Below are 27,480 nucleotides of genomic sequence, written 5' to 3'. Positions count from 1 at the left end.
TGTTTTGACTTTGTTTTTGTGTGTTTGAGACTTTGCTTACTTTGTTGTTGTGGATTTTTAAAGTGTATATCTAATTTAAAATGCCGAAACGCAATGCAGAAATATGGGATCATTTCGGAAAGTGCTTGGGAGCGGAAAAAATTGCAATGTGTAATTATTGTAAGAAAAATCAATTCAAAAATATTGAACCAGCGCACCGCCGTGGTGGAAAATTTGTAAAGAGTTTTTCCCACTAATCATTTCGTACTAATTAGTTAAGCTAATTAGCCCTAAGCCTGTAGCTTCTAAAGTTCACTGAATCGAAAATAAATGTAAGAAACTCTACCATTCAAGTTTAACATTAGCAAAATTAGTTTTTCAACGAAAAGATTTACCGGTATTTTCAACCAATAAAAATATCGGTAATTTTTTTTATCAATTACCAGTTAACAGATAAATAAATTCAACCATTAACGCCATCTCTAAACCAGACTATTGAACCATTTTGATTGCTTTTTTATTATTTTATGCCTTGGTAACGAGACTCTTAAGCCATTAGTCTGTGGCGTCCTCCATACAGCGGCAGACATGCAAAAAAAAATCGTACGGTGTAATGTGCATAAACAAACGTAAAAAGCTCGACTCGTACGACGGCCGGTCACGTCACCTCCCACCCGCCAGTCCGCACCACGCTTTCGCTTGCGACGCATGTGACACTGCTTTAATATTGTCTTCGATCAACAACTGATGATCGAAGAATATTGTAAACAATTGTTCTACCGCCAGTAAATATTTTTCCTTTTGAACTTATAATTAATTATCCACTTCTTCTTTCTGCTTTCCTGTGCTTGTGCTTCTTACCAAATACAAACTATTAAACTGTTGGTGGAGTGTTTAATTTGGGATATATTCTGGAACACGCCGGGACAACCCCGTATCTCCCACTACACCGACCACCACAAGTCAATAAAATAGCAAAATGTGATATCAGTTCTTCCAAAAAATCCACTGATGGCTTAATAAATTACAAACAAGTTATCTCTTCACTCAACTCCACTCCACTAAATATCTATTTTAAAAAAGTCAATCCAATCCCATTTCATTTTAGTTTCCACACGAGGCTTCATCCATTTGTTCCCAAAGATTAAACTATGTGAGTTTTCGTTCCGTTTGTCTATTCTAGCTAACGAAACAATCAACAAACAAACTTTCACTGTCAATCTAACTGTAGGTAGGTAGATAAATATTACCCTTACCCACAGTAAGACATTCATAATTTCTTAGAATACCTTCCGTGATGACTTCTATTCTTCTCATTAAATCAATGCTGCTGGCAGAGGCTTTACAGAACAAAAAGAAAAAGAAAATACGAAAGTTACGGAAAAGGTAAATTAAATACATTGCTGAAAGATTTAACAATTTGAGTAAATACATAATCAATACAAAATAAAAATAAAATACTTAAACGACCGCTATTTAGCAGTAGTTTTTCAATCACTTATATTACAAACTTAAAAAGACAACGTTCATCAACCAAAAGGCATTTATTACCACATTTAGGCCTACCATAACATTCACACTAAGTATAAAAAACCTATATTTTGAATAATCTTGATGTATACTGCTCATAAATGTAGATTGAATTATTCTAATTTTCAGAAGAAATTTGGAGAAAACGACAATAATTATGTGCAGAATATGCAACGAGGAAAAAGGAGAGATTCCTATATTTGACAATCTTGTACACCAGAATATTCCGGAGGAGATAAAACATTTTTCTGGAGTCACTGTTAGTAAACTGTAATATATAATTATAACTCGCCCTCCCGACGCTACTGCTAGTATCTCTTCACAAATTAGGTGTGGTAACTCTTATTCCCACAATTAAAATCAAGACCTATGCAAGTGCAGTGTTTGTTCACGCGGCCCGTACACACGTTAACTCTCTACAGGTCATCCAATCCCGTTTCTGTAGGATCGCTGGAGGAGCGCCGTGGTATGGGAGGAATGTAAATCTTCACAACAACCTAAATGTAGTACCAATACGCAAGTATTTGAAGTCGTCGAGGCCTAAGCGATAAGGCGTCCGGTGCATTCGTGTTGAGCGATGCACCGATGTTCGAATCTCAGGCGGGTACCAATTTTTTCTAATGAAATACGTACTCAACAAATTTTCACGATTGACTTCCACGGTGAAGGAATAACATCGTGTAATAAAAATCAAACCCGCAAAATTATAATTTGCGTAATTACTGGGGGTAGGACCTCTTGTGAGTCCGCACGGGTAGGTACCACCACCCTGCCTATTTCTGCCGTGAAGCAGTAATGCGTTTCGGTTTGAAGGGTGGGGCAGCCATTGTAACTATACTGAGACCCTTAGAACTTATATCTCAAGGTGGGTGGCGCATTTACGTTGTAGATGTCTATGGGCTCCAGTAACCACTTAAGACCAGGTGGGCTGTGAGCTCGTCCACCCATCTAAGCAATAAAAAATAAAAAAAAATAAGAAAAAGTATCTTAAGAAAGCGTCAGAACGCTACTTCGACAAAGCGGCGCGTCACAAAAACCCTCTTATTGTGACCGACGCTAATTACTTATCCAATCGCGATCCCGTCGCCCTAAACATGTCTTGTCTGATCCCCCAGATTCACTCTCGATGCTTAAAGTTCGACGAGCGAACGAACCAAAAGGCGCTGCGTTTGTCGCCGGATCCTCTCAGTAGGTCGCGATTCCAATCCGGTGGTAGATTCCGTGAAGCACTGCTCTTGCTAGGGCTAGTATTAGCTAATTCTCTCAGGTTGATCCCTTGAGCTCACCTACCCGTCCGGGCGTAGTTGGAATAGCCTCTTAGGTTACCAGCAAATAGGTATGGAAAATAGAAACTAAAAGACTTAGAGAGTGTAAGTTAATCTTCTCAAAACTGTAAAGGTGGACAGTCACCATAAAATAAGCAAAAATTTGCATAGATAGTTGTTATTGCAAATTTTATATTTCACAAAGATATGGCTTAAGAAAGCAAGCTCTAGAATATTTAAAATTTTTATTAAAATATCACAGAAATATTGTTTTCATAACACAAAAGTACCAAATTAAAGCAAAAGAACAGCAAAATCCGAGAGTTTAAAAATACTATGAACCATGTCATTAATAATGCATAAAAGTATATATTATATATATACATCACATAAATTGTTGTTGCATAATAGAAAAGGTAATTAATTATATTCTTTGTTTGACTTTATAATATTTTCAGATATCCAAAACAGACCATTTGTCTAAAAAAATGTGTCAAAGCTGTCTTGATCTATTGAATGGTTGTATAATGTTTAGAGAGATATGTCAGAAAAACAATGAAATGTTACTGGAGGTTTCCATTAAAACAGGTACAATTATTGTTTCATTATATTTTAACATTAACTCTACATAACATTACACAAATGAGCTATACAAACTGGACCAAAAATAGGTTGCTATTGAGGTTAGCGGGAATCTGCTGGTTGCAGGCAGCACAGGACTGGTCACTGTGGCAAGGCTGAGGAGAGGCTATGTCTAGCAGTGGTCGTCTATAGGCTGGAAGATAAAAAAAAATCTTTATTTCTTTGTTGGGTGGACGAGCGCACAGCCCACCTGATGTTAAGTGGTTACTGGAGCCCATAGACATCTACGGCGTAAATGCGCCACCCACCTTGAGATATAAGTTCTAGGGTCTCAAGTATAGTTAGTTACAACAACTGCCCCATCCTTCAAACCAAAACGCATGACTGCGTCACGGGAGAAATAGGAGGTGTGGTGGTACCAACCCGTGCGGACTCACTCTTGGTCCTACCACCAGTAATTACGCAAATTATAATTTTGCGAGTTTGATTTTTATTACATGATGCTATTCCTTCACCATGGAAGTCAATCGTGAACATTTGTAGATAAATAGAATGGGTTACGAAAATAGCTTGAATAGCTTGTCTAATGTTAAAACACATGCAAAAGTTTTTTCTAACTGACAACGTTTAAAAGTGACACCATTGAGGTGGGACATGAGTTTGTGCAAGGTAGATATACTTTCAAGTTATTGTTTCTTTAAAAAAAAATGTTTCTCTAGAATGTGATGTGGACTACAACAGAAACGAAGACAGTGACAAGCCTCAAAAAGAAATCGATTACTCTTATAAAGTACCATCACCAGACTTTTCAGATGATAACTCCGAGAGTTTAAACTGTTCAATATGTAATAAGCAATTTTGTGATGCAGTAAGTGAACAGTTCTTAAGACAACTAATATTATATTATCACAGTATAATAAAATGGAAGTCTAACCAAAATAGTTCGTTTTTTTTTTTTTATTGCTTAGATGAGTGGACGATCTCACAGCCCACCTGGTGTTAAGTGGTTACTGAAGTCCATAGACATCTACGACGTAAATGCGCCACCAACCTTGAGATATAAGTTCTAAGGTCTCAAGTATAGTTACAACGGCTGCTCCACCCTTCAAACCGAAACGCATTACTGCTTCACGGCAGAAATAGGCAGGGTGGTGGTACCTACCCGCACGGACTCACAAGAGGTCGTACCACCAGTCTAACCAAAATAGTTCTAGTAGAAGTAGATCAATTTATATTGTAATTGAAATTTTGTAGTTTAATTGTTTATTTTAGACATCATACGAGACTCATCTGATGAAATGTAGCTTAGAAGAAAGTTCCTCAATTCCTAAGCCACCTAAAAAAACACAAAAAGAAGCTAACCAGAAAAAGATATTTTTATGTGACATATGTGGTAAAACAGCAGTTTCTAAGGCAAGCCTCTTAACACATATGTATGTATGTGCTTTCTTACGCAACTTTATTGTAATATGCTTAATTTTATATGGTATGTTGACCCTAGTAAAGGTAAATATAAAAGTTTCACTTCATTATACATAGACAATAAGTTAACTCAAATGAAGATTATATGATATCAAGAAATCATGTAACATCCACACATACCAATCTAGAATAGTAATAAAATGTTTACAAATAATGTATTAAATTTTAGGTGCACACACGAAAACGTGTTTCCTTATAAATGCGACGTATGCCCATACAAAGGTAGAACTGTGGACTTGTTGAGGGTACATAAAAGATCTCACTTACGTGAGAAACCTTTCAAATGTTCCTTGTGCCCTAAAGGTACAACGACCTCGAGCAACCTTGCTAAACACATGCGACATGTCCACAGTACAGCAAGGCCACATAAGGTACACTCTTATCTATACTAATATTATAAAGTGGAAGAGTTTGTTTGTTTGAACGCGTTAATCTCAGGAACTACTGAAAAATTCTTTCAGTGTTAGACAGCCCATTTATTGAGGAAGGCTATATATAGGCTATATAACATCACGGTAAGAGCAATACAAGTGGAGCACCAATAAATAATGTTTCAAAATAGGGGTTTAAATAGCTCCTTAACATTCTATAATTCAAAAATATTTTCACTTTCTACGTAAATAAAGTGGGGGGTAAAATTTAGCGTTATGCCAAAGTAATTATTCCACGTGAACGGAGTCGCTGGCAAAAGCTATTTCATATATAATTATTTCTCAAAACTAACTTGAAAGGATGAAGAGAATGTAATAAATATTTTCATAATAGAACATTCTAATAGTCTAATGTATATTATATATTATTTCAGTGTAACTACTGCGATAAGGCATTTACCTATCAACATGATATGAAAAGGCACATCAAAGACATACATCTGAGACAGGGAACGGTTGAATGTAACGTATGCCATAAGAAATTCAATACAAAGTGAGTTACCCTTTTATGTGCAGGTACAAATGTACCTTGTATAGACATAAATGTATACGTGACACACAACTGAAATAATAAATCAATTCTTCTGAGTAAATACTTACTGCATTGATTGTGTAATTAATATTTGTATAATATGGTTTAGTTGTTGCGTTGTAGTGAATGAGAGTGGACTGTATTTATTAGTTTTGATATCTTTATTAGTTCATAAGTGACAAACTAAAGATATATGAATATATGAAATATGAAATCGGTGTGTCGCCCTTGGCGGCTGGAATTGAAAAGGGGAAAAGTGTCATAGCGAACATCGTCATTGACACTTTTGAAGCCCACTGAGTTTCTCGCCGGATCTTCTCAGTGGGTCGTGTTTCCGATCTGGTGGTAGATTCTGTGAAGCACGGCTCTTGCTAGGGTTCGTATAAGCAACGTCATCAGGTTTGAGCCCCGTGAGCTCACCTACTAGTTAAGGTGATGCTTATATACCCTCTCAAGGCTATCAGCTTAGGTAGGAAAAAAAGACACTGACGTTCCGAATTCAAACAGTTGTAAATAATAGGCTATTTATTGAGTCTTCCTGGATACGGAAAGCCCGCCCACCGACGGCGGTCGTGGTGTGTCGTCCGGTGGGGAGGGATACGCTCCACGCAATACTTACCGCCCTGCTCTCAAACCGCCTTAGATAAGTTCTGCATCACTCGAGGACTGGAGTCGTAGCCACACTTAAAACCCGTATGATGCCCGTATGATGTTAAGTTCTCATCGGAGCCCATTGACATCAAACACGTCAAAATCGGCGCCCATCGTGAGACATGAGTTTTAAGTCTCAGTTTTTAGTGTGTGCTCCAAGAAACTCGGTGGGCTGTGTCTGGGGGTTAATTTACTCGTCGAGCCCTTCGTCGCAAGCGACGGGTTTGACGAGGACGATGACCGGTCCTTATCTAAATACTGTGCTAACCATGGTGTAATTTCCAGATAAAAAAAAATCTTAGTGATCGTATATACCTAACTTAAATTTAAATAACAACAATATCGTTCTGCTGTCACTATAAACATATATTTCTTTACATAGTTTGACTGCTACTAACTTCAAGATATTAAAACTACTACTGTTTTTTATTTCCAGAAAGATTTTGCAAGGGCACAAATGGAAAATACACAAGATCAAAGGAGAACGTCAAGGACGTCTACCGTCATACTTACAGTGTCAAATAGGAGGACAAATCGAGAATGAGAATGAGAATGACGATCTTAACAACTGTGACCCAAATAGCTCTCATCTGATAGAACTTAGATCACTGGATTTTAAGATGGATTAAATTTTACACTAAACAAACATTATTATAACTGTAGCAAAGCTTTACCTAGTAAAGTACAGACTTGGCTTTAGACTTCGATAAGTTTGTTTGCAAAGTCCATTAGAACAAATAGGTTTATTACCTACCTAAAGAGTTCGACGTTAATTAATTAACAACACTAATGAAATAAACTTAACATTCGATACAGTGTATATGACTGATGTAGTATTTATTTAAATTTTAAACCAATAAGCATACTGCAGAATGGAATAAATTCACATTTGTAAATGTACTTAACATGTTTAGTAAAAAAACTTAAAATCAGCCAATAAATTCATAAATTAAATGTTATAAGTGTTTGAACTTTTAGGGCGATTGAATTTTTTGTCCCTTTCCTGCAAAGCGGTTGATACATTAATGTATTCAATTTTTTTATTAATTGTCACTGCGGGTAGATGCGTATTAGTTTTCGCCATCGCTCAGGGGCATAACAAAGCTGCTAGGTAGATACCTAATACTGACTTGAATCACGCGAGCTTTATCGTGTTTATAGATTTAATTTTCCCACAACATATTGTATTATGTTCACAGTTGAATTGTAGCATTTTTATAAGAAACTAGCTGTACCCTTATTATTTCTCACCCCCACAAAGATTCTCATCATTAACGCCCCCGCAACTGGTGTAGGGAGTTCAACACTCATATAAATATTAGCCTATCCATTAAGTACATGTATTTTCTATATGGATACCAAGTTTCAAGTCAATCGGATGCACGGTTCGGTAGTTATAACGAAACATCCGTAAAAGCCACTGTAGATTTATATACTAGTATAGATGACAGTCCACTTTCTCATTTTAGGGATTCTCGTTAAAGATTAAATTATATTGAAGATACCTAAGATTATACAATCGCACCGCCCGCCACCGGAATAGATTTCATCCATACTACCTAGAACCGCTGCCTTCATCGACTGCGTTTTCAGAAAACTTGTCTGCCACGTACCAACCGGCTTTGGAATGAGCTCTTCCCTGTAGTGTTTCCCAGGCACTATGACATGTCCTTCAAATGAGACTTACGGAGAGCAGCGGTAGGCAGCGGCTTGGCTATGCTCCTGGAATTGCTGACGTGCATGAGCAACGGTAACCACTTACCATCAGAAGGAATGTATGCTGGTTTCCCTACGAGGGCAAAAATAATTGTAAACAGACATGCTTTAACAAAAACCGACTTCAAATAGAAAAAAAAGATATTCCAAAACAAATTAATATACACTAAAAACAATAATCACCGAAATCGGTTGGCGTGATATTGAGTTATTCATCTGTTTGTCGCGCACATACTTAATGACTTATATAGTTTTCTAAAGGATACCATTATCAGAACTGGACCAAATTTAAATGGGACCACACGGGAACCATCAAAAACATCAAAAAAACATACATTCGAATTGAGAACCTCTTTCTTTTTTGAAGTCGGTTAAAAAAACCTCTGAAGAAACGGTGAAATAAATAAATAAATCCGTTTATCACACGGTCGGTGAACAAGCTCATCACTATCAAAATACTGGAGTTCATAAATATATACTCCATCCTGCTACTTAAATTTGAAAACTCTTGAAACTTTGAAACTTTGAAACTTTGAATTGTTAAACATCTGTTGCATCCTTTAAAACTGCTACACGGAAAATGGCAGGATGGTAATGCATCCTCGCGTAAATTCAAAAGTGAATTGGTGCTAGGTCTTGTGAGCCGCATGGGTCACCACCTTACCTAGTTCTGCCGTAAACCAAAATTCATTTTGGTATGAAGGATAGGGTAGCCGTTGCTATAAAACTGAGACAGAAAACTCATGTCTCAAGGTGCATGGCAGTATTAGTAATTGTTGATTTTGGGCTCCAGCAACTACTTAGCACCACTCATCTAAGCATTAAAAAAGCTCTAGTTCCGTTTTTGCTTGTTTAAGTTCCTTTTTTTTCGGAGTCCAATCTACGAATCAGGATTAAATAATATTTTGGAGGAGTGAAAGACATTCATCTTTGTAATTAAAGGTCCGTTATATCTAGTATTAATATCAACAATTCGATGTTTTTAATTGAACTTCAATTATATTTACCACATTCAAATGGACGAAAAAGGTTGTTTTATCAGGATATTTTTTCCAAATAATTGTAATCTATAATTGGCTGCTGTAAAGTTGCAATAATGTCGCTTAAAACAAATAGCCTTTCACTCGTCGTTTTCATTCATCATCAGTATACGGCAAGAGTTCGAATATATCAAATCATAAATTATAGTGTTATTTTGATTACCAGCACTACTGACAAAACAACAATGGGACACCATTTTTGAAAGTGATGAATAACAACACCCATATTTTAATGGGTGGTTTACTTGTAGTGGTGGTGTTACTGTAGGAACAATTCATATCATGTTGAAAATTACATTGAATAGAAATCAGAATTATAAACATGCAGCTATTTATTGCATTTGCAATATTATGCACTTAAAAAAATCCATAGAACACAACACAATAACTATACAATACTAGTACTTAAATTATTTAAAAATAAAGGTGTAGTTAATATCAGTTTACTACACCGTGTTCTTAAATATATTATGTTAAGCCAGAATCTGTTAGCCAAATCATAAAAATATGCAATGGTATTTAATTTGTAAACATGGTTGACAGGCAGACTTAGATGTCAAATGAATGAAATAGTTCACTCTACTTAATATTGCAACTAACATTCTTGTTTTGTTTATCTTCATATTTTGCATTTGTATTTTACTATTAACATTGACCAGCACTGTCAGTGACTATTATTACATCAATATCACTAAAATATCAAAATGCTGTTAATCACTTTATTTTACTAAAATTGTATCCTACATATAACACAAATAGTTGCATGCAATCATACAATTGCCTAAAATTGTCAGGATTTTTTACAATCAACATTGATTATTTATAACTATAACGTGATAGTTTATAAATACTTAACTCGGCACAATATTTCATATAGTAACACTATAATTTTACAAATTAATGTGGTAGAATACTTTGAGATATAATTGGGAATCTTATAGGCTGTGAATTTGCCATGGCCATTGGCTGACTAGTGCTGGATATTGTTATTTGTTGAGTTGATGTTTGGTGAACAAGCTGTTGAGCCGATGGTACTAGTTGTTGAGATTGTTGAGCAGCAAGTTGCTGAGCAGACTGTTGTGCCACCATTTGTTGTGCAGATTGTTGTGCTGCTGCTGCCAATTGTTGGGCTGATTGTTGTGCTGCAGCTGCTAAATGCTGTGCTGACTGTTGTGCTGCAAGATGTTGAGCATTCTGTTGGGCTGCAAGATGTTGAGCATTCTGTTGTGCTGCAAGATGTTGAGCATTCTGTTGGGCTGCCAAATGTTGAGCTGATTGTTGTGCTACCAAATGTTGAGCTGATTGTTGAGCAGCTAAATGTTGAACTGACTGTTGTGCAGCAAGATGTTGAGCAGACTGTTGCGCCAGATGCTGTGCAGAATGCTGTGCTGCCAAATGTTGTACAGATTGTTGGGTTGCATATTGTGGAGCTTGGTGTTGTGGAGCTAGTTGAGACTGTAACGCAGACTGTTGTACGAGTTGTTGAACTGCTGTTTGAGATGCATTGCTCATTAACTGCTGAGCAGGTTGTGCTATAGTCAGTTGTGCTGGTACAGCTACTACTGTTTGTCCGCCTCCCATCAATGTTCCTGAATCACTAACTTGCATCAACTGCTGAGCTCCTGCACTAGTAACAATGAGGGCTCCAGAATTGCCCATAAGTTGTTGAGTTGTGCTTACAGTGAGTATTTGTGGTGCAGGAGTCAACAATTGTGCTCTTGATGCTGCTGGGGCCAAAGTTAGATTCGGTGTTGCTGCTGCAGGAACTAAAGTAGGCAATGCACCAGCAAGACTGACAACTGGTGTTACACTTACAGTAGCCAATGAAACTGGAGCTGATGTTCCATGTCGAGATGTAATAACACAAGGCTGATCGGTTCTCACAGAAGCAGTTTGTTCCAAAAGAAATTCATTCATTGAAGTCAGTTGCAAATTCTTTTCTGATAGATCTGTAATTTTTTTTAGTAAAACACTTATGTTATCATGCAATAATTTCACTTTATGATCTAGACATTCGCAATTAGGGCAAATATTTGCAGGAGTCAGAACTTGATTTTCAATTCCAGTATCTTCATATGTGATTCGTCTAAATTTTGCTCCCGGAGGAGAATCATTATCTCTAAGGGTTGTAGAGAGAGGAATGCGAAACTGTGGTTGAGTTATATTATGAATTGTTACTACTTCATTACAAGCTTCGTTGCTGATCAAATCAGACGGGTGTTTGTATTTACAATCTTTATTAGAACAAGATCCATGTATATAAGCCTGACAAACCGCGACATTTCGTGAATCTCTGGGGAAAATTCCTGTATGATAAAAATTTTCTTCATCTTCTACGGTGCTGTGTAAGAACTTGCAGTTTGTTCTATAGCAACCTTTGTTTTGATAGTCGTGGCAGAAACGAAACAATTCTTTCAGTAAGGTTCTCGGTGGTTTTTCGTGAATAAATTTACAATTCTCGCGAGCACAGCTACCACGAATATAATCTTTACAGAATCTGCTAGCAAGAATTACTTTATCGTTGTCGTCATTCATGATGCCGTCCATATTCAGAAGATTTATCATGTTTAAAACATATCCTCTACTATAAACCAAAATCAGCCCTTATAGCATTTTTCACATATTGATATCCACTCATTATTATTGTTGTTTCTGTACTCATCAAATCCAAAAAATTCAAGATGATGAGGACGAATGAAGAGTGACCTACACAGTTTTTTTATTCATTATTTATTAACTATAAATTCTGCTAAATTGTCTAAAATCACAAGTGAAAACAAAGCGTGAGATTAAATTATTATTTTTAATCTATGAATAGCTCAACCAATTTTTTTTTCATTATGGCAACAGGCAATTGATTTATTATACTACTGTAATGGGGTTGGCCGGTTAAAGCTTTTCTCAGATGTCGCCAGCATAGCTTGTTCTCTTGTCACAGAGAGCCGGCATTTTGTGTGTTTTGCGTTCGTGATATTTCGGCATTTTGTGACTTTGATACGGTTCTTATTACTTTCTAAGTAGTGTTAAACAGTTTTACAACATGTATTCGACCTGGATAGTTAAAGAATTAAAGGAGGAGTTGAGAAAACGTGGTGCATCTTTACGAGGAAAAAAGTGGATCTTGTCGAAAGGAATAATGTTGATCTTTTATTTTAACTTAAAAAACTTCTCTCAAACTGTTTCCAGTAGCTATTATATTAATAATATTAAATTGTGTACCTTAGGAACTTTATTCCTTGTAACTTGTGCAGAAAGAATTGCTCATATTACATACATTACCTACCAACTAATGTATTATTTTGCTTTTTTCAGATTAGAGCTATAATACCAAAGTTTTAATTTTGGTCGTGCTGAAAGAGTCGAAGACGATGATCCATGGCCATGGCTGCACGATAGTGGAGCCATATGACATTTTCATTAGCCAAGAGCGCCCATATCTTGCTGCATCTCCTGATGGTGTGTTGGGCGAAGAAACTATAATTGAAGTGAAATGTCCATAAGCTAGCAGAAAATATGAAATTAATATAACAACGGTGCCTTACTTAGAACAATGCAACGGGATATTGTCTCTAAAAAAAACCTGCCCATAATATTATCAAATCCACGGGCAGTGATACTGCTCAGGCAAAACATACTGCAACTTGGTCATTTGGTCACTGAGTTTCTCGCCGGATCTTTTCAGTGGGTCGCGTTTCCGATCCGGTGGTAGATTCTGCGAAGCACTGCTCTTGCTAGGGTCAGTGTTAGCAACTCTCCGGTTTGAGCCCCGTGAGCTCACCTACACACGTTAGGGTGAAGCTGAAATAGCCTCTCAAGGCTATCAGCATAGGTAGGAAAAAAAAAAAAAAAAATTGGTCATTTACACCTAGAAGGACATCGAAGTGATTTATGTTGAAAAAGACAATAATTTTATAAATAATATGTTAAATAAATTAGATATCTTTTATGAAAATATTTTCAAAGAAGTGTTGTATGAAAAATATCTGTATTATAGTTATACACACTTGTCGAAATAAAAAATCAGTAATATTTTTAATTGTTTTTATTGACAATTCCTTCTCTAAAATTACATAACATTACACATATGAAAAATATTTTAGATACTAAATGTACATAAAAATATTAAATAAGTTTTTGTTAGCCCTATTAATCGTTCTATGTGAACTTTCTAGCTAATTTTTGATCTATCTTTAACTGAACATCTGGGATTTGTGACTTACCTTTTAAAAAAGATGGGATATTTATACTCATTCCTTTAGGGGAAACAGATCCTGTACATTAAAACCTCTGTCTGCCATAATACTATCTCCAGAATCACAAATCTGCAGCAGCTTACTTTGTTCTACTATCTGTCGATCACTTGCAGAACCAGCATAGCTGTTTGAAACATATGTAAATAATCCCCCTGGTGAAGCTCCTACCAAAAATTTCAAGGTATTTTTATGTTTATAAGAACTAAATGAGGCTTTTTGAGCATCAGGTTGCCTAGGCTTCTGTATGCCTATTTCAGTCCCATCTATAATCACCCTTGTGGAGGGATAATGTGTGCTAAAACAATTATGCATATAATAATTTACTAAGCTGCGGCTAGGCCAAATGTCAATTAGGCTCCAGATATCACTGACAAAATTTATCCATGTTACAACAATATTAGACACTTCAGTTTTACTTACATCAAAAATTTTACTTAATTCAAAATCTGTTGTGTTTCTTCTAAGCTTTAACATTAAAAATGTATCTTCTATTGATATGCCGACCACTCTACTCCAGCGATATCTTATATCATTTGCCACAGGCAAAAGTGTGATTAAAACTAATGAAAACTTAGATGCTGTTTTCAACCCGGTGTAGTATTGCACTGTCTCATCGTCTGCAAGTAATGGCTCTGTAGAGAACAATCTTAATATATTGGGTGTTTGAGTTCCAATAGTAATATGATGCCTTGTAATCGTTTCATCTATACTAGAGTTATTATTTTCTACTAGAATTTCTTGAGAGACATTTGAATCAAAATGCACATTGCTGTGTTCTTCAAGGGGTACTATGTATATCTTCACAGTATTGGGAAGTGTTGGGCAGGCTAAAAAGCTGTTTTTTAAGGTTAAAAGTTTGTAACCTTTGTTGTCTACTTTTTGTTTCTTCAGAAACTGGTTAAATATTCCAATATATATGGTACAGCACCTTTCTTCAGATATTTATGTTGATGTTTGACACCTACAACACAAAGAAAAACATTTAAATATACTATCACAAGGAAACCTGACCATAGTTTCAAAATATTTGTTATTACAATGGATGCAGCGTTTTAGAAGAGCTTTCAACAGTAACAGCTGATAATGAACAACAGCTCATGAGGAATGTGTTTCCTCCAGTCTGATTTTATGTTTGTTAAAAGGTTCCTTACAGCACAAATCTACTTGCAAAATATGTTAGCAACTAATAGTGTGCCTAACTAATTATTTTTGGGTTTTTTTATTTTATAAGAGAACAAAGATGTGTGCTACGCCTAGTCATGCATTATAAATATTTAACAGAAAGAAGCATACCTGTGTATTTACTAATGTTTTCATAGTCAGATTCCACAAAGTGTTACCGACATAACCTCGAACTTTTTGTGGGAGTACTTTTTTCGCGTCAAATAACCTTTAACCACAGTCTTCCAATTTTCTTGTCCTTCGGGAATTGATGTACTCCAATTTCTGAGCATATTGGCATAAAACAACGCGTCATCGTGTTTGAAATATTTTTTAATCAAAAATGCCAATACAAATATTAAATGTTATGAGAACAATGCACAACAGCGCCACTTTGACAGTTGCCAACCCCATTGCAAGTGCCAAGGTAATAAAAAGTACCTCTACCCTCCATAATAAAAAGGCAATTATTAAAGAAAAATTTGTAGTTATTAGCCTTATGAAGACTCTGATACAAAAAATACATTTGTTATACGTGACACGACGGGCCTGTACGGGACACGAGGCTTGTAAAAGGGAAGAATTTATTTTGCAATGTAATGCCCATTTAAGTATTCTTAGTTACTTGTTGATCGAAGTTAGCTACCTAATACATATCTAAAAAAGCAAAAATAGTGGGACTATAAAATTTTAAATTATACGTACATTATACAACAATTTAATCTTAATGTTTAAAAAATCCATAACTTCAAAACTACAAGATCTATGACTATAAGTATTCCGGACGGCCACCGCTCAGGTTTCGGCCACCACGTGTGATTTTTAGACTTCTTACTCTCGTTAAAACGTGGTGGCTCGAGTATTGCCGCAGTGGCTGTCGCGGAACGGGTGCCGGGATTGGTTCGAGGAAAATAACGAAGGCTTCAAGTATGGCGTTCACACGGTCCTCGTGGCTTGACCGGCGCAGGGCGTAGGAGCGAGTCTCTTCTTGTGCGACGGCTCTCTCCTCTTCTTCTGGAGAGGTCTTGACTCGTCGGCTCGCTGTCTCGAACTGAATTTGCAGCGAGGTAGGCCCCTTATTTATGGTCGCCCACACGCACTCGGCCAGCGCTGTTATGAGTCCGAGCACGGTGGGCGTCTATTGTTCTCTCGGCCGCCTCGCTCGCCTATTGTTTGCCTAGTCGCTCTATTAGTCGCCCGTATTGTGACTCGCTCCTGCGTTCCCACGCCAAATTAAAGACCACGAGGACCAATCTTTATTTTCAAAATAAATATTTACAATCTTACTTATTTTTAGCCTACAACATTTCTATTTACTTTTTTATGCTAACTTATTTTTAACATAACTATTTATTACGGACATTTTCTATAACTATTTTTACGTATCTATTTTTAAAACTATCTCTATTTAACTATTTATCTATTACTATATTTTCTATCTATTTTAAACTATCAATGTCCGTCGCGAACAATATCTATTAAGCTGCATTTATTTATGTCCGTCGCGAACATCCTCCCGCCGTGCAGCGTCGTTCACGTCGCTGCATCCTCCTTGGTGAGCGGCGGACATCGTGGGCAGCACGATGATCTTCTTTGCCGGGCGTCGCAGGATACCGCCGGCGGTGCGCACGTCGACCACTCGAGTGATGCCGTCGGCCCCCGGGTAAACCTCCTGGATGATCCCTCGTGGCCAGGTGTTCCGTGGGAGCGTTCCGTCTGCTATTATCACGACGTCGCCTATCTTCAGGGCGGGCCCGCGGCTGTGGGGCTCCCGCCGGTTCTGCAGGTCGGGCAGGTACTCCCGGAGCCAGCGACTCCAGAACACATCTGCCAGACGTTGAGCTGCGCGCCAGTGTGCGCGCCCTATGAGGTCGGCGTCGTCAAACTTGCCCGGCACGGGGACTCGCGCCGGGCCTCCCAGCAGGAAGTGGTTCGGTGTCAGAGGGTCGGGATCGTCGGCGCTCACCGATACGTGAGTGAGAGGTCGACTGTTCACTGTGAACTCTGCCTCCGCTAGCAGAGTGAAATATTTCGGGCGTCGGGTGCCTCGGCTGCTCCGTGGCCGAGAGCGCGGCCTTTACCGCCCGCACCATTCTCTCCCAGGCGCCACCCATGAAAGGCGCGCCCGGTGGGATGAAGCGCCATTGTATAAGCCTTAAGCTTGCTTCATGCTCGGTCGCCTTGTCCAAAGCTTGGCGCAGCTCCTTGTCGGCACCCCGTAAATTGGTGCCGTTGTCGCTCCATACTTCCGTCGGAGCTCCCCGGCGCGCGATCATGCGCCGGAGTGCCATCACCGCTGAGTCAGTGCTGAGGCTCGCTGCCGGTTCTAAATGTACCGCACGCGTAGTGAGACATGTGAAGATGGCCACGTAGTGCTTCTGGGTGCTTCTGCCGGTGGTAACTTGATAGGGCCCGAAGTAATCGAGGCCCACGTATGTGAATGGTCGCCGATGGTGTGCCAGTCTGCTCGGTGGGTGGTCGCCTGTGGCTGGACGCGGTGGAGTGTCCTTGCGGATACGACACGGAAGACAATTGTGGATCACGCTCCGTGTCACTGGGCGTAGGCGTAAGACCCAGTACGACTGTCGGCACTCGGCGATCGTAGCTTCGGTTCCGGCGTGGTGCATCTTTCTATGGATGAAGTCTATCATCAGTCTCGTTTCGCGTCGGGATCCGTCTAGCACGAGAGGCGAGGTGATGACGTCAGCTCCCTCTATGTTGCCGATGCGTCCGTTTATTTTCAATATCCCGTCCGTGTAAGTTACGGACAAGTTTCGCAGTCGGCTCGCTGGGGATATTTGTTTCCCTCGCTGGAGCGTCAAAATTTCTTCCTCGAAGGCCGCCCGCTGGCTCTGTCGCCAAATGAGCGTCTCGGCGCGTCGAAGCGTGTCGGCGTCTAAAGTTTTCCATTGAATGATTACTTGCTCTGGCGTCCGCGGTGTGTTCAGCGGGGTCTTCGAGGTCGTCTTCTTTCTATTTTTCTCCCACGTCGGGTCCGAGCGCGGGTTCCATCTGGTCCTCTTGTAATGAGTGCGCTAGCGACTTCTGCGGCATAGGTCGACGAATTGCAGTATTCGCCCCGTTGCACGCAGGTACCTCTCCCACTTGGAGAAGCGTCTTGGGTCCGGGATCGCTTCGCCGAGGCTCTCTCTGCTCACGGCGAGCGTTGCGCACTTCTCTTCACCCGTCTCTTCTGCCCTTCTTGCAGTCCGTTGTACGGGCCAATCATCCGGATGCCGTCTTAGGTATTCCGGGCCTATGAACCAGCGGTGGTTTCTTTCAAAGCCGACGGGTAGTTCTCTAGTGGCGTCGTCGGCGACATTTTCCTTCGTGGGGACCCAGCGCCATTCCTCCACAGTGCTGTTCTCTTCTATCGCTGCAATGCGGTGAGCGACGAACGGTCGATACGACCTCGACCCCGTTCGTAGCCAGGTCAATACGGTGGCGCTGTCTGTCCAGAACACTCTCGCGTCTGGTTTTCTGTCGTGTTCCTCTGTGACAGCCGCGGCCATGCGGCTGCCCATCACGGCAGCTTGTAGCTCGAGGCGCGGTATCGAGGTGAGTTTCAAGGGCGCGACTCGGGCTTTGGCGAGTACGAGGGAGGTCCTGATCTCCCCGTCGGGCATTTCGGCGCGCCAGTATAACGCGGCGGCGTAGGCGGACTCACTGGCGTCTACGTATATGTGGAGCTGGAGGTTAGCGGCGTCTGAGTAGCCGGGATAGCAGCGCGGCACTGAGACGTCGCGCAGGCGTCTTAAGTGGTCGATCCACTCTCTCCACATCGCGCAGAGGTCTTCGTTGAGGGGGGAGTCCCACGCCGTCCCCCGGCGCCACGTTTCTTGCAGGATTTTCTTCGCTCCGACAGTGACTGGTGATGCGATGCCTTGGGGATCGTAGACGGACATCATTATTCGCAGAGCCTGTCTCTTCGTAGGCGCGCTGCTCTCCAAGACTTCTTTTGGGATTCGCGCCATGTCCAGATTGAAGGCGAGGACGTCTTCAGCAGGTCTCCACACCAGGCCAAGTACTCGTTCTATTTCCGTTCCATCGGACAGCGTCACACTTGTAGGTGGGGCCTCGTCGGTCATGTGGCACCGTACCTCCTCGTTATTCGAGGTCCATTTGCGTAACTCGAAATGGCCTTGCCGGTGTACTGCCCTCACCTCATTTGCGATCCTGATCGCGTCTTCGCTTGTCCGGTAGCTTCCCAGGTAATCGTCCATATAGTGGTTGCGTACGATTGCGTCGGCGGCGTCCGGGTACTGCAGTCGGTACTTCCCCGCGTTGGCGTTCTTCACGTAGATGGCGGTCGCGGGTGAGCTTGTCGCGCCAAAGATTATAGATTTCATCCGGTACTCTGTAGGCTCCTGTGAAGGGTCCTCCCTCCACAAGTACCGGAGCGCGTCGCGGTCCTTGCTTCGGACGCCTATTTGCATGAACATCTCCGTGATGTCCGCTGAGACGGCGACGGCGTGCTGCCTGAAGCGCATCATCACTCCAGGCAGAGACTGCAGCAGGTCCGGGCCGGTGAGCAGGAAGTCGTTGAGGCTCTTCCCCCTGGTCTTCGCAGCGGCATCGTGCACGATGCGAATCTTGTCCGGCTTCATTGGATGTGTTACGCCGAAGTGCGGCAGGTACCAGGTTCGGTCCTTCGTCCCCGTTGACGGAGCTACTTCGGCGTATCCTTTCGCTACCAGTGCGTCCATTTGTTGCTTGTAGCGCTCTTTCAAATTTGGATCCTTCTCCAGTTTCTTCTCTACGGACGTCAGGCGATTTAGCGCGGCTTCAAAATTGTTGGGCATCTTCAGGCCCTCCTCACGCCACAGCAGTGCGGTCTCGTAGCGGCCGTCGGGTTGCTGTTGAGTGGTCTCTCGCAGGATCTTCAGCGCGCGCTCGTCTGGGTCATTCTTCGGCGTCTTGGCGGCGACGGTGAGTCCCTCGATCGCGAAGTAGTGCCTGAGGGCTTCGTCCATGTTCGCGTCGGCCGTCGTCGCGTGTGCCACGAAATTGACGCGCTGTCTCTTGCCTCCCGGGTGTGCTCCGTGCACGACCCGCCCGAGCGGAGTACGAGACGCCACTGGTTGATCGCGTCGTCCCGTCTGCATCTCCTCCGTCACCAGCAGGTGCCAGTTGTCTTGGCCGATCAGGATCTTCGGCGAGGCGTAGGTCGTTTTGAAGTGATGGCGGAGGTCGGTGAGGTGGTGGCACGACGCGAGGACTTCGATGTTCAGTCGCTGTGGTATTAATTTTAAGCCGTTGACTGTCCGTAGGTTCAGTTCTTGCGGTTCCCCCGTGCGTCCGCATAGCTTCAGCGGGACGCGTCGTGAGCGTGTTGCGTCTATCTTGTTGTCTCCGATGGCAGTGATGAAGAGGGGTTCGATCGGTCCTTTGGCGCCCACTCGTCTCGCGAAGTCTTCGTCAATCAGCGAGATCGTTGACCCGTCGTCCAGCAGGGCCCATGTATCTGCTTCTCCCGCCGGTCCGATAACAGTAATTGGCGCCATCTTTAGGTAGGCTGTCGCACTTCTTGCGGCCCACGTCGAGGTGACCGCCTCTTCTTTTCCTTTCGGTTTCTGCCATGCTGGCTTCTTATGCAACAGCTCGTGGTACGTGCGTTCACAGCTGTCGACGCCGCACTTCTTCTTTTTGCATACGTGTCCCCGGGACCGGAACCGTAGGCACCGGAAACACAAATTCTCGCGCTTCGCCGTATCCCAGCGCTCGCTGACGGCTGCTCTCTTGAATTCGGGACAATCTTGTGGGATGTGCCCCGGCTTCTGACATGCTGCGCATTTCCTCTCTTCCTTTGCTTGCGCGGTGTGCGTCCTCTGAGGCGTGTTTAACATCTTCCGCCGACCGCTGGTGTTCTCCACTCTCGTCTCTGGCTCCGGCTGTGCGTATGGGCTGCACAGGTCCGCCTCGCGTTGCAGGAAGCGCGACAGCTTGACGAGGTCCGGTTCTCCCGCCGGTTGAGTTGCCGAGAATTCGAACCAGCGGTGGCGTAGAGTGGACGGCAGCTTCTCCGATGTGATGTTGGTGAGCTCCGGGTTGTACATGTAATGTACGCGGTCGAGGGCCCTCAGAGCGGCGACGACGTTGTTCACCTTGTTCGCGAATACGCAGATGTCCCTCGGTGTGTCCGTGCAGCGTGGCAGCGCGCGCAGTCGTTCCAGCTCCGTTGCGGCGATTGCTTCTGGACGTCCGAAGCGCGATTCTAGAGTCCGCATGATCTCGGCGGGCTCGGTGTAATGCAGCAACAAGTTTTCGACCGCTTCTCTTGCTCTTCCTCTCAACGTACGCCGAAGTCTCGCAGTGTTCTCTGCGGCGCTGAAGCTGTCCGCTGATTCGGCGTAGGCGACCTTGAAGGAGAGCCATTCTTGATGCGATCCACTGTACACTGGAAGCTCCCCGTAGTACCGATGCGATGGTCCGGGCCTGGCTTGGCGGGCGGCCGTCGCGATGGCAGCTGCTAGTTCGGCGATGTCGCTCTTCGGTGCGACAGGTGCGGCAATCGGTGCCGCGGCAGGGGCCGGTAGCTTCAGCTGTTCTATTGGTGCGGGAAGTTCCAGTTGCGGTTGCTCGATGGTGGCTGGTGATCCATGTGTTGGCTGCATTACTCTTTCTTCGACTCCGTGTAGCGCGATCGATCGTTGCTGACTGAGCCATGTATCGATGCGCTGTGATTGCTCGTTCTCGTCCTCCGTGAGTGTTGTGCGCGCATCTTCCTCCTCTTCAACGAGCGCTTCGGCTTCTAATGTTGAGATGCGGGCGGCGGCGAGCTCTGCTTGGAGTCGGGCTTGTTCTTCCTTGGCGCGAAGATGCTCTTCCTTGAGGCGCGCCATAAGCAACAGCCGTTGTGACTGTTGACTCGACTTTCTTGAAGATCCTCGTACTGGTGGCGCCATCCCGTCGCGGAGTGTGGAGCCTTCTTCTGTCGTCGAGATTTTGGCAGCGGCGTCCGTGATGTGGGACCCGTGTACTATTTGATTGGCCGCGAGCGCTGACTCCTTCTTGTTCTGGCTCGCGGATACGACGCTCTCCGTTGCTGCGTCGCCTGAAGTTGTTGCCGGTGTCGCGGTGCTGGGAGGTCTGACCAATCGACGACAGACCCCGCTGTTCGGTCCCGTTGGCGACGCCGGCGAGTATTGCGTAGGCAATATTTGGCGGGAGGGGGGCATCGCTTGTGAGCCCCGCGGCACTCCCGGACACTTTTCCACTTGGGAGGAGGGTGCCGCCATCGGTGGCGGTCCCTGCGTCACTCCCGAACGCGGCGCGGTTGACTGGGAGGAGGTTGCCGCCATCGGTGGCGGTCCCTGCGTCACTCCCGAACGCGGTGCGGCCGACACAGCTCGTTGCTGTGCGTCTTGCAAAGTTGAGCCCGAGACAGCTTCGTTGCCGGGCCGGTCAAGGCGTGACGACCTCATCTTCTCGGACCGTGTGAGCACCATTTCTTCAATCTTCAATCTTCAATTTTCTTCGATCTTCCTCAAATGAATCCGGCTCTCGAAGGACCAATATTCCGGACGGCCACCGCTCAGGTTTCGGCCACCACGTGTGATTTTTAGACTTCTTACTCTCGTTAAAACGTGGTGGCTCGAGTATTGCCGCAGTGGCTGTCGCGGAACGGGTGCCGGGATTGGTTCGAGGAAAATAACGAAGGCTTCAAGTATGGCGTTCACACGGTCCTCGTGGCTTGACCGGCGCAGGGCGTAGGAGCGAGTCTCTTCTTGTGCGACGGCTCTCTCCTCTTCTTCTGGAGAGGTCTTGACTCGTCGGCTCGCTGTCTCGAACTGAATTTGCAGCGAGGTAGGCCCCTTATTTATGGTCGCCCACACGCACTCGGCCAGCGCTGTTATGAGTCCGAGCACGGTGGGCGTCTATTGTTCTCTAAGAAGAAGAAGAAGAAGGGTCGTCGTACCTCCTTTCGGGGGCACGGAACGGGCCTCGGGGCAAACCCCACTGCCCGGGACGAAGCTCCCTACCACATAGGGCAGGGGTGAAGTAAATGCAGGGAGGACTATGGGAAGGTACGGTGTTCGCAGCGTGCACGGCTGCAATTTACATCTATATATACTTATATATAATACGATGGGCTGATGTTCTGCTTGGAGGAACGATGCCCGTGGACGACGCACCCCGGCGCCGGCTGATGTCCTCTGCTTCCTACGTTTTTTTTTTTTTTTTTTTTTTTTTTTTCTTTCCTTTTCTTCTTACCACTAATTACAAAACTAACTAAACTAACTAACCTAATTACAACTACTATATACAATACAGGGACAACAGTCAGCAACCGTGGGGCCCGCCACCGGCCCCATGCCGCGGCCCCACCTCTACAAACCAGAGGAGGGGCGGCGACACTAGTTTGGCGCTCACCCGCTAAGGGCTCCCCAGAAGGGGAAGACCGTCGCGGGGAGGGACCGACATATAATCACTCCCCATAAGGGGGAGTGGTCCACCCAACGGGGGTGTGAAATGGGTCCCCATAAGGGGGGCACCCCAACGATGTGGGGGGAAATGACGAGTGTGGACAGCTCAGTCCCATGGGGGCACTCATTATGAGCACTCCCATATCACTCCGGTTAAGCCGACTATCTTACCATAGAAGGGGGTTCCAGTAGCTCCCTTGGTAACGCCCGACCATCAGGTGGTCTGGCGTGCAAGGGAGCTAAATTGTGGAGATGCTCGTGGGGTCCACCGTCAGCCCGCTCGTAAAGATTACGAGCTAGCCTCCGGATGAACTCCTCGAGCGACTCCACATCCAGATCCCGGGCGATTACGGCATTTCTGACGTATCGCCCTGCTCCTACTATCATGCGAAGAGCCAGATTCTGCTGGGCCTGTAACTTCACCCGCATGACCTGCGGGATGAGGTGATACCAGGCCGCAGCTGCGTACGTGATACGGGAACGGACATACGTCTTATAAATGCCGAGCTTAGTCCTGACCGGCAACCTGGAGGCCAACACCGGCCGGAGGAGGGATCTCGCGTAGCGAGCGGCCGCCAGCGCCTTGTTGGCGTGGGCGGTCATCCTCAAACTCCGATCGATATCGACCCCCAAGTACCGGACGCTGGATCTAAACTCGACATTAGCGTCACGGAGACTGAGCTGTCCCGGGACGACTGTTGTGCGGACCGGACCGAAGAGAATAGCCGCGGTCTTCCCCACGTTGACCGCGACCCTCCATCGGTCCAGCCACTGGGGCAGTAAGTCCAATAGCCTCTGCATCCTCGAAATGGCCGCAGAGGGGAAGTTGGATGACGCGAAGTAGGCGCTGTCGTCGGCAAACAGCGCCAACTTCACGTCGGCTTCCCACGCTTGGAGGTTGCCCTCGAGCGTGGGAATATCGTTGGTATAGAGAGCGTAGAGGAGTGGTGCCAGGACACTCCCCTGAGGAACTCCGGCCGTGACTGGGCGCACCGACGACTTGGCGCCCTCGACCGCGACAAGGAAGGATCTTCCCTCCAGGTACGACCCCAGCAGTCGCACATAGGCGTGCTGGAGGTCCGTGTTCTGCAACAGCTTGTAGATCAGTCCCGCATGCCAGACACGGTCGAAGGCCTTCTCGATATCGAGAAAGACTGCGGCCGTGTACTGGCGCGCGTTGGACCGATCCGCCAAGTGGTGCATAACGCGGACCAATTGCAGCGTTGTCGAGTGACCGCTGCGAAACCCGAATTGTTCGGGTCTGAGAAGGATGTGCGGCGACACCCTTCTCAGCAGCAGCCGCTCGAACAACTTGCCCATATGCGACAGCAGAGTTATCGGACGATAACTGGAGGGATTTCTCCTATCCTTGCCGGGTTTGGGCAGGGCAATAACCTTGCCCAATTTCCAAGTTCCCGGGAAGTGTCCTGTGGACAGAATGGAATTGAACAGTCGTGTCATGAATGACACGACCGTTTCGGGGAAGTGGAAAAATGCGAGGGAGGGAATACCGTCCTCGCCCGGCGCCTTGCGCCTCTTCATTCGCTTGATGGAGAGGCGCAATTCACTGGAAGTGATGAAATCACCATCTCCCAACGGTGGCACCGGGGAGGAGAGTAGGCTTGCTACGCTCTCTTCCACCGATTGGTGGAATGCGGCCTCTGAGGGTGCAGAGTCATTTGGAGCGAACTGCCGCTCCAGCATTACGGCCAGGACATCGGCGCGGGCCTGAGCCGAGAAGCATCGGTTGCCCCTCTCGTCCACAAGTGGACAAGTCGGGGCAGGCCGATTTGAGAGCTGACGACAAAGTCGGTGGAGGGACACGGACGAGGGGTCCTCACGGGCCTCCTCGATCCGTTCCTCCCACGCATAGCCCCGATAGGAGCTAATCTTTGCCGCCAACTCCGCTTCCAGCTCATTAAGCTCGCGCTTAATCCTGGGACAACGAGTTGTCGCCCAGAGCCTCCTCAGGCCCCTCTTCCGGCGAATAATCACTTTCAGATGGGCCGGGAGTATACCTCTGGGCCCGCCGCTGAGCACAAGAGTCGTCGCCTGGTCGATCGCTCCCCTGATGGAGTCGACAAGGCGGACTGCCGCGTCGTCGACACCCTCAGGGGTGTTGGGGTCCTGAATTACGGGAAGGTCGACTAGGCGTCTCTTAAAGAGCTCCCAGTCGACCTTCGGTCGTAGGGGCGAGGTCGCAACCCGGGTAAGCCCCATTCCCAGTGTGACCAGGATAGGGAGATGGGGGGTACCCAAGTCGTACAGTGCCTCAATAGTTAAGGGGCACCGTAGCCCCTTATGAACGCACACATCCAACACGTCGGGCTGGAGTTGCGCGGCGGTCGGAATGTGCGTGGGTTCGTCGGGGCCGACCACAGAGTAGTCACCCCTATCGGCATCTTCTAACAGCCGCCTGCCCACTGCTGAGTTCAGTCGGGAGCCCCACGCGACGTGCTTCGCGTTGAGGTCCCCGACCAGCAGAGCTGGGCGGCTGTCGCAATTCAGGACCCGTCTTATGTCCCCGGGGTGGAAATCAGGCCCCGGGGGTCTATACGCGGCATAAACCCGCATATCTCCCCCCGAGGTGTGGATCCTCACACCGATCGACCTTGTCGATGTGAAGGCCAGCAAGTCCAACTGATCATGCACCACGTCTCGCCTGACGAGTGCCGCAGTGCCCCTGAACGGCATCCCGGCAGGACTCACCTCATCACGTCGGTACATGAAGTAGTTTGGAATCCTGAACACATCCCGAGGACGTAGCTTGGTCTCGCCCAGGAGCACAACCTCAGGGTTGTACTCCCGGGCGAGAACCAAGAGATCGTTCTTGCGGGGTTTTAACCCGCCGGGGTTCCCATAAATGACGCGCAGTTCCTGGCTAGCCATTGAACTGCGCAATCATTCGGTAGAACCCCGACAAGAGAGCCCCGAAAGGGCTGGCTCCCGAGGCGATCTCACGGATCACTCCGGAGACCACCTTGGACAATTTCTCCCAGAGCGCGAGGAGCCATGCAGCAAAGCCGGCAGGTTGTGAGGCCTGCCGACCGCTGCGCCGCTCGCGCTGAGGGCGGGGGGGAAGAGGGGGCTGAGATGTATCCGGCTGGGTCTGAGGCAAAATTTCCCCAGGCTCAGGCAATGGATCGTTGGCTTGGTTCTCGATCGTTTGGGAAGGATTAATATCGACCTCCATAGTCGTAGAATTTGGTGCAATTGTTTCAGATAGAGGGAGGGCTTCAGCTACAAGTAATTGTTTTTGGAGCTTTCTTCTTTCTTTTTTCTTCCTGTTCTTTAATTTATTTTTTAGGGCCTTTTGGTTTTGTTTTTCTGGCTGTGATAGACTGGCAGCGACAGTACTGCGGGGGGCAGGTTGAGGTTTAGGACCCTGCCGCGGAGTATTGGCTTCTGCCATCAGCGTTGCCGCTGACGGCTTGGCCTCTACCACAACGGCTGGGTGGATGATCAAGGACTGGGGAGGGGGTTGGGGCTGGGAGGATTTCCCTTTCCCTTTCCCCTTCCCCTTAGGAGCTTGAGATGAGGACGGGAGTACCGGAGCCGGATGCAATTCGGCCCGTGGGGCCCGAGGTACCGGAGGGGGAATGGTGACTCCCATCATCCTTGCCCTTCTGCGAAAGACCGGGCACCGTCTGTCGACGGCAGTGTGGTCCCTTCCGCAGTTGGCGCAAGAAAACGGGCCATCCCTCGGCCTCGGGCAGTCCGCTACTACGTGCTCTTCAGCACATCTAACACAGCGGACCGCGCGGTGGCAGTTGGAGGATGCGTGCCCAAAGGCCTGGCAACGATGACATTGCGCAGGCCCTCGACCTGTACGCCATCCCTCCACTGACACCCCCGGCAAGTACAGCAGCTCTTCAACTGCGTACAACCGGGCGAGGTCGTCCTTGGAGAGGTGGTCCAAGGCCACGAAAAACACGCAGCCTGGCCTACCCCTCCTGGCCTCGATACATCGGGCATGCCGGGCCGGGAAGCCCAGCTCTCTTAGGGCCTGGGTTACGTCGGCCGCATCGGTATCGACAGGGAGGCCCCGAACGACTACCTTCGAAGGAATGTCCTCCGCCAGGGCGTAACAGTACCATTTAATGGCACTGTCCCTGGCAGAGACCTCCGATAGGTAGGCCTGGACCTCCCTGTACTCCTCGATCGACGACGGGAGAAATCGGAACCCGGCGCCGTAGGGTCGCGCCGAGGGAGCTCTGCCGAGCCGCTCCCTAATGGCCGCCATATGGCGAGGCCAATTAGGGAGGGCCTCCACTACAATTGGTGGGTGACGGCGTAAGTCCACCTGGGCACGACCCCTCGACCTCGGGGGAGGGGCAACTTGGGCTTGAATAGAGGGCCGTTTGGGGCCGGATGATTGGGATGCAGCCATTGCTGCATAGGATGTGGATGGTTTTGGTTGGGAGTGTTGTGA

The 27,480-nt window shown here is 45.7% G+C and overlaps 1 protein-coding gene and 1 long non-coding RNA gene across 2 annotated transcripts; one reads left to right on the top strand and one right to left on the bottom strand.

Moving 5' to 3' along the window:
- The first annotated feature begins 18 nt into the window (after positions 1 to 18).
- On the top strand, positions 19 to 7,414 carry LOC101741179 (zinc finger protein 91). Its single transcript, XM_062673384.1, has 9 exons — positions 19 to 159; positions 1,264 to 1,365; positions 1,639 to 1,768; positions 3,233 to 3,362; positions 4,076 to 4,224; positions 4,629 to 4,789; positions 5,008 to 5,209; positions 5,644 to 5,762; positions 6,889 to 7,414. Exons 2-9 carry the CDS (start codon positions 1,277 to 1,279, stop codon positions 7,079 to 7,081), a joined length of 1,173 nt encoding a protein of 390 aa, XP_062529368.1. The 5' UTR covers positions 19 to 159; positions 1,264 to 1,276; the 3' UTR covers positions 7,082 to 7,414.
- A 5,821-nt stretch (positions 7,415 to 13,235) lies between these two features.
- Positions 13,236 to 15,223, bottom strand: LOC119629747 (uncharacterized). The gene is made up of 3 exons (XR_009975403.1): positions 14,755 to 15,223; positions 13,882 to 14,422; positions 13,236 to 13,756 (listed from the first exon to the last, which is right to left on the bottom strand). It is a non-coding gene; the product is annotated as an uncharacterized LOC119629747 (long non-coding RNA).
- Positions 15,224 to 27,480: the final 12,257 nt, after the last annotated feature.

The sequence above is a fragment of the Bombyx mori genome, chromosome 17, assembly GCF_030269925.1.
Source record: "Bombyx mori chromosome 17, ASM3026992v2".
NCBI classification, from domain to species: domain Eukaryota; kingdom Metazoa; phylum Arthropoda; class Insecta; order Lepidoptera; family Bombycidae; genus Bombyx; species Bombyx mori.
This window is presented reverse-complemented; position numbering and strand designations above follow the sequence as displayed.

Coding starts and splice junctions, on each gene's coding strand:
- LOC101741179 (XM_062673384.1), top strand. CDS start 1,277: ATGACTTCTATTCTTCTCATTAAATCAATGCTGCTGGCAGAGGCTTTA. Junction 1,366..1,638: donor ATACGAAAGTTACGGAAAAG/GTAAATTAAATA, acceptor TCTAATTTTCAG/AAGAAATTTGGAGAAAACGA. Junction 1,769..3,232: donor AACATTTTTCTGGAGTCACT/GTTAGTAAACTG, acceptor TAATATTTTCAG/ATATCCAAAACAGACCATTT.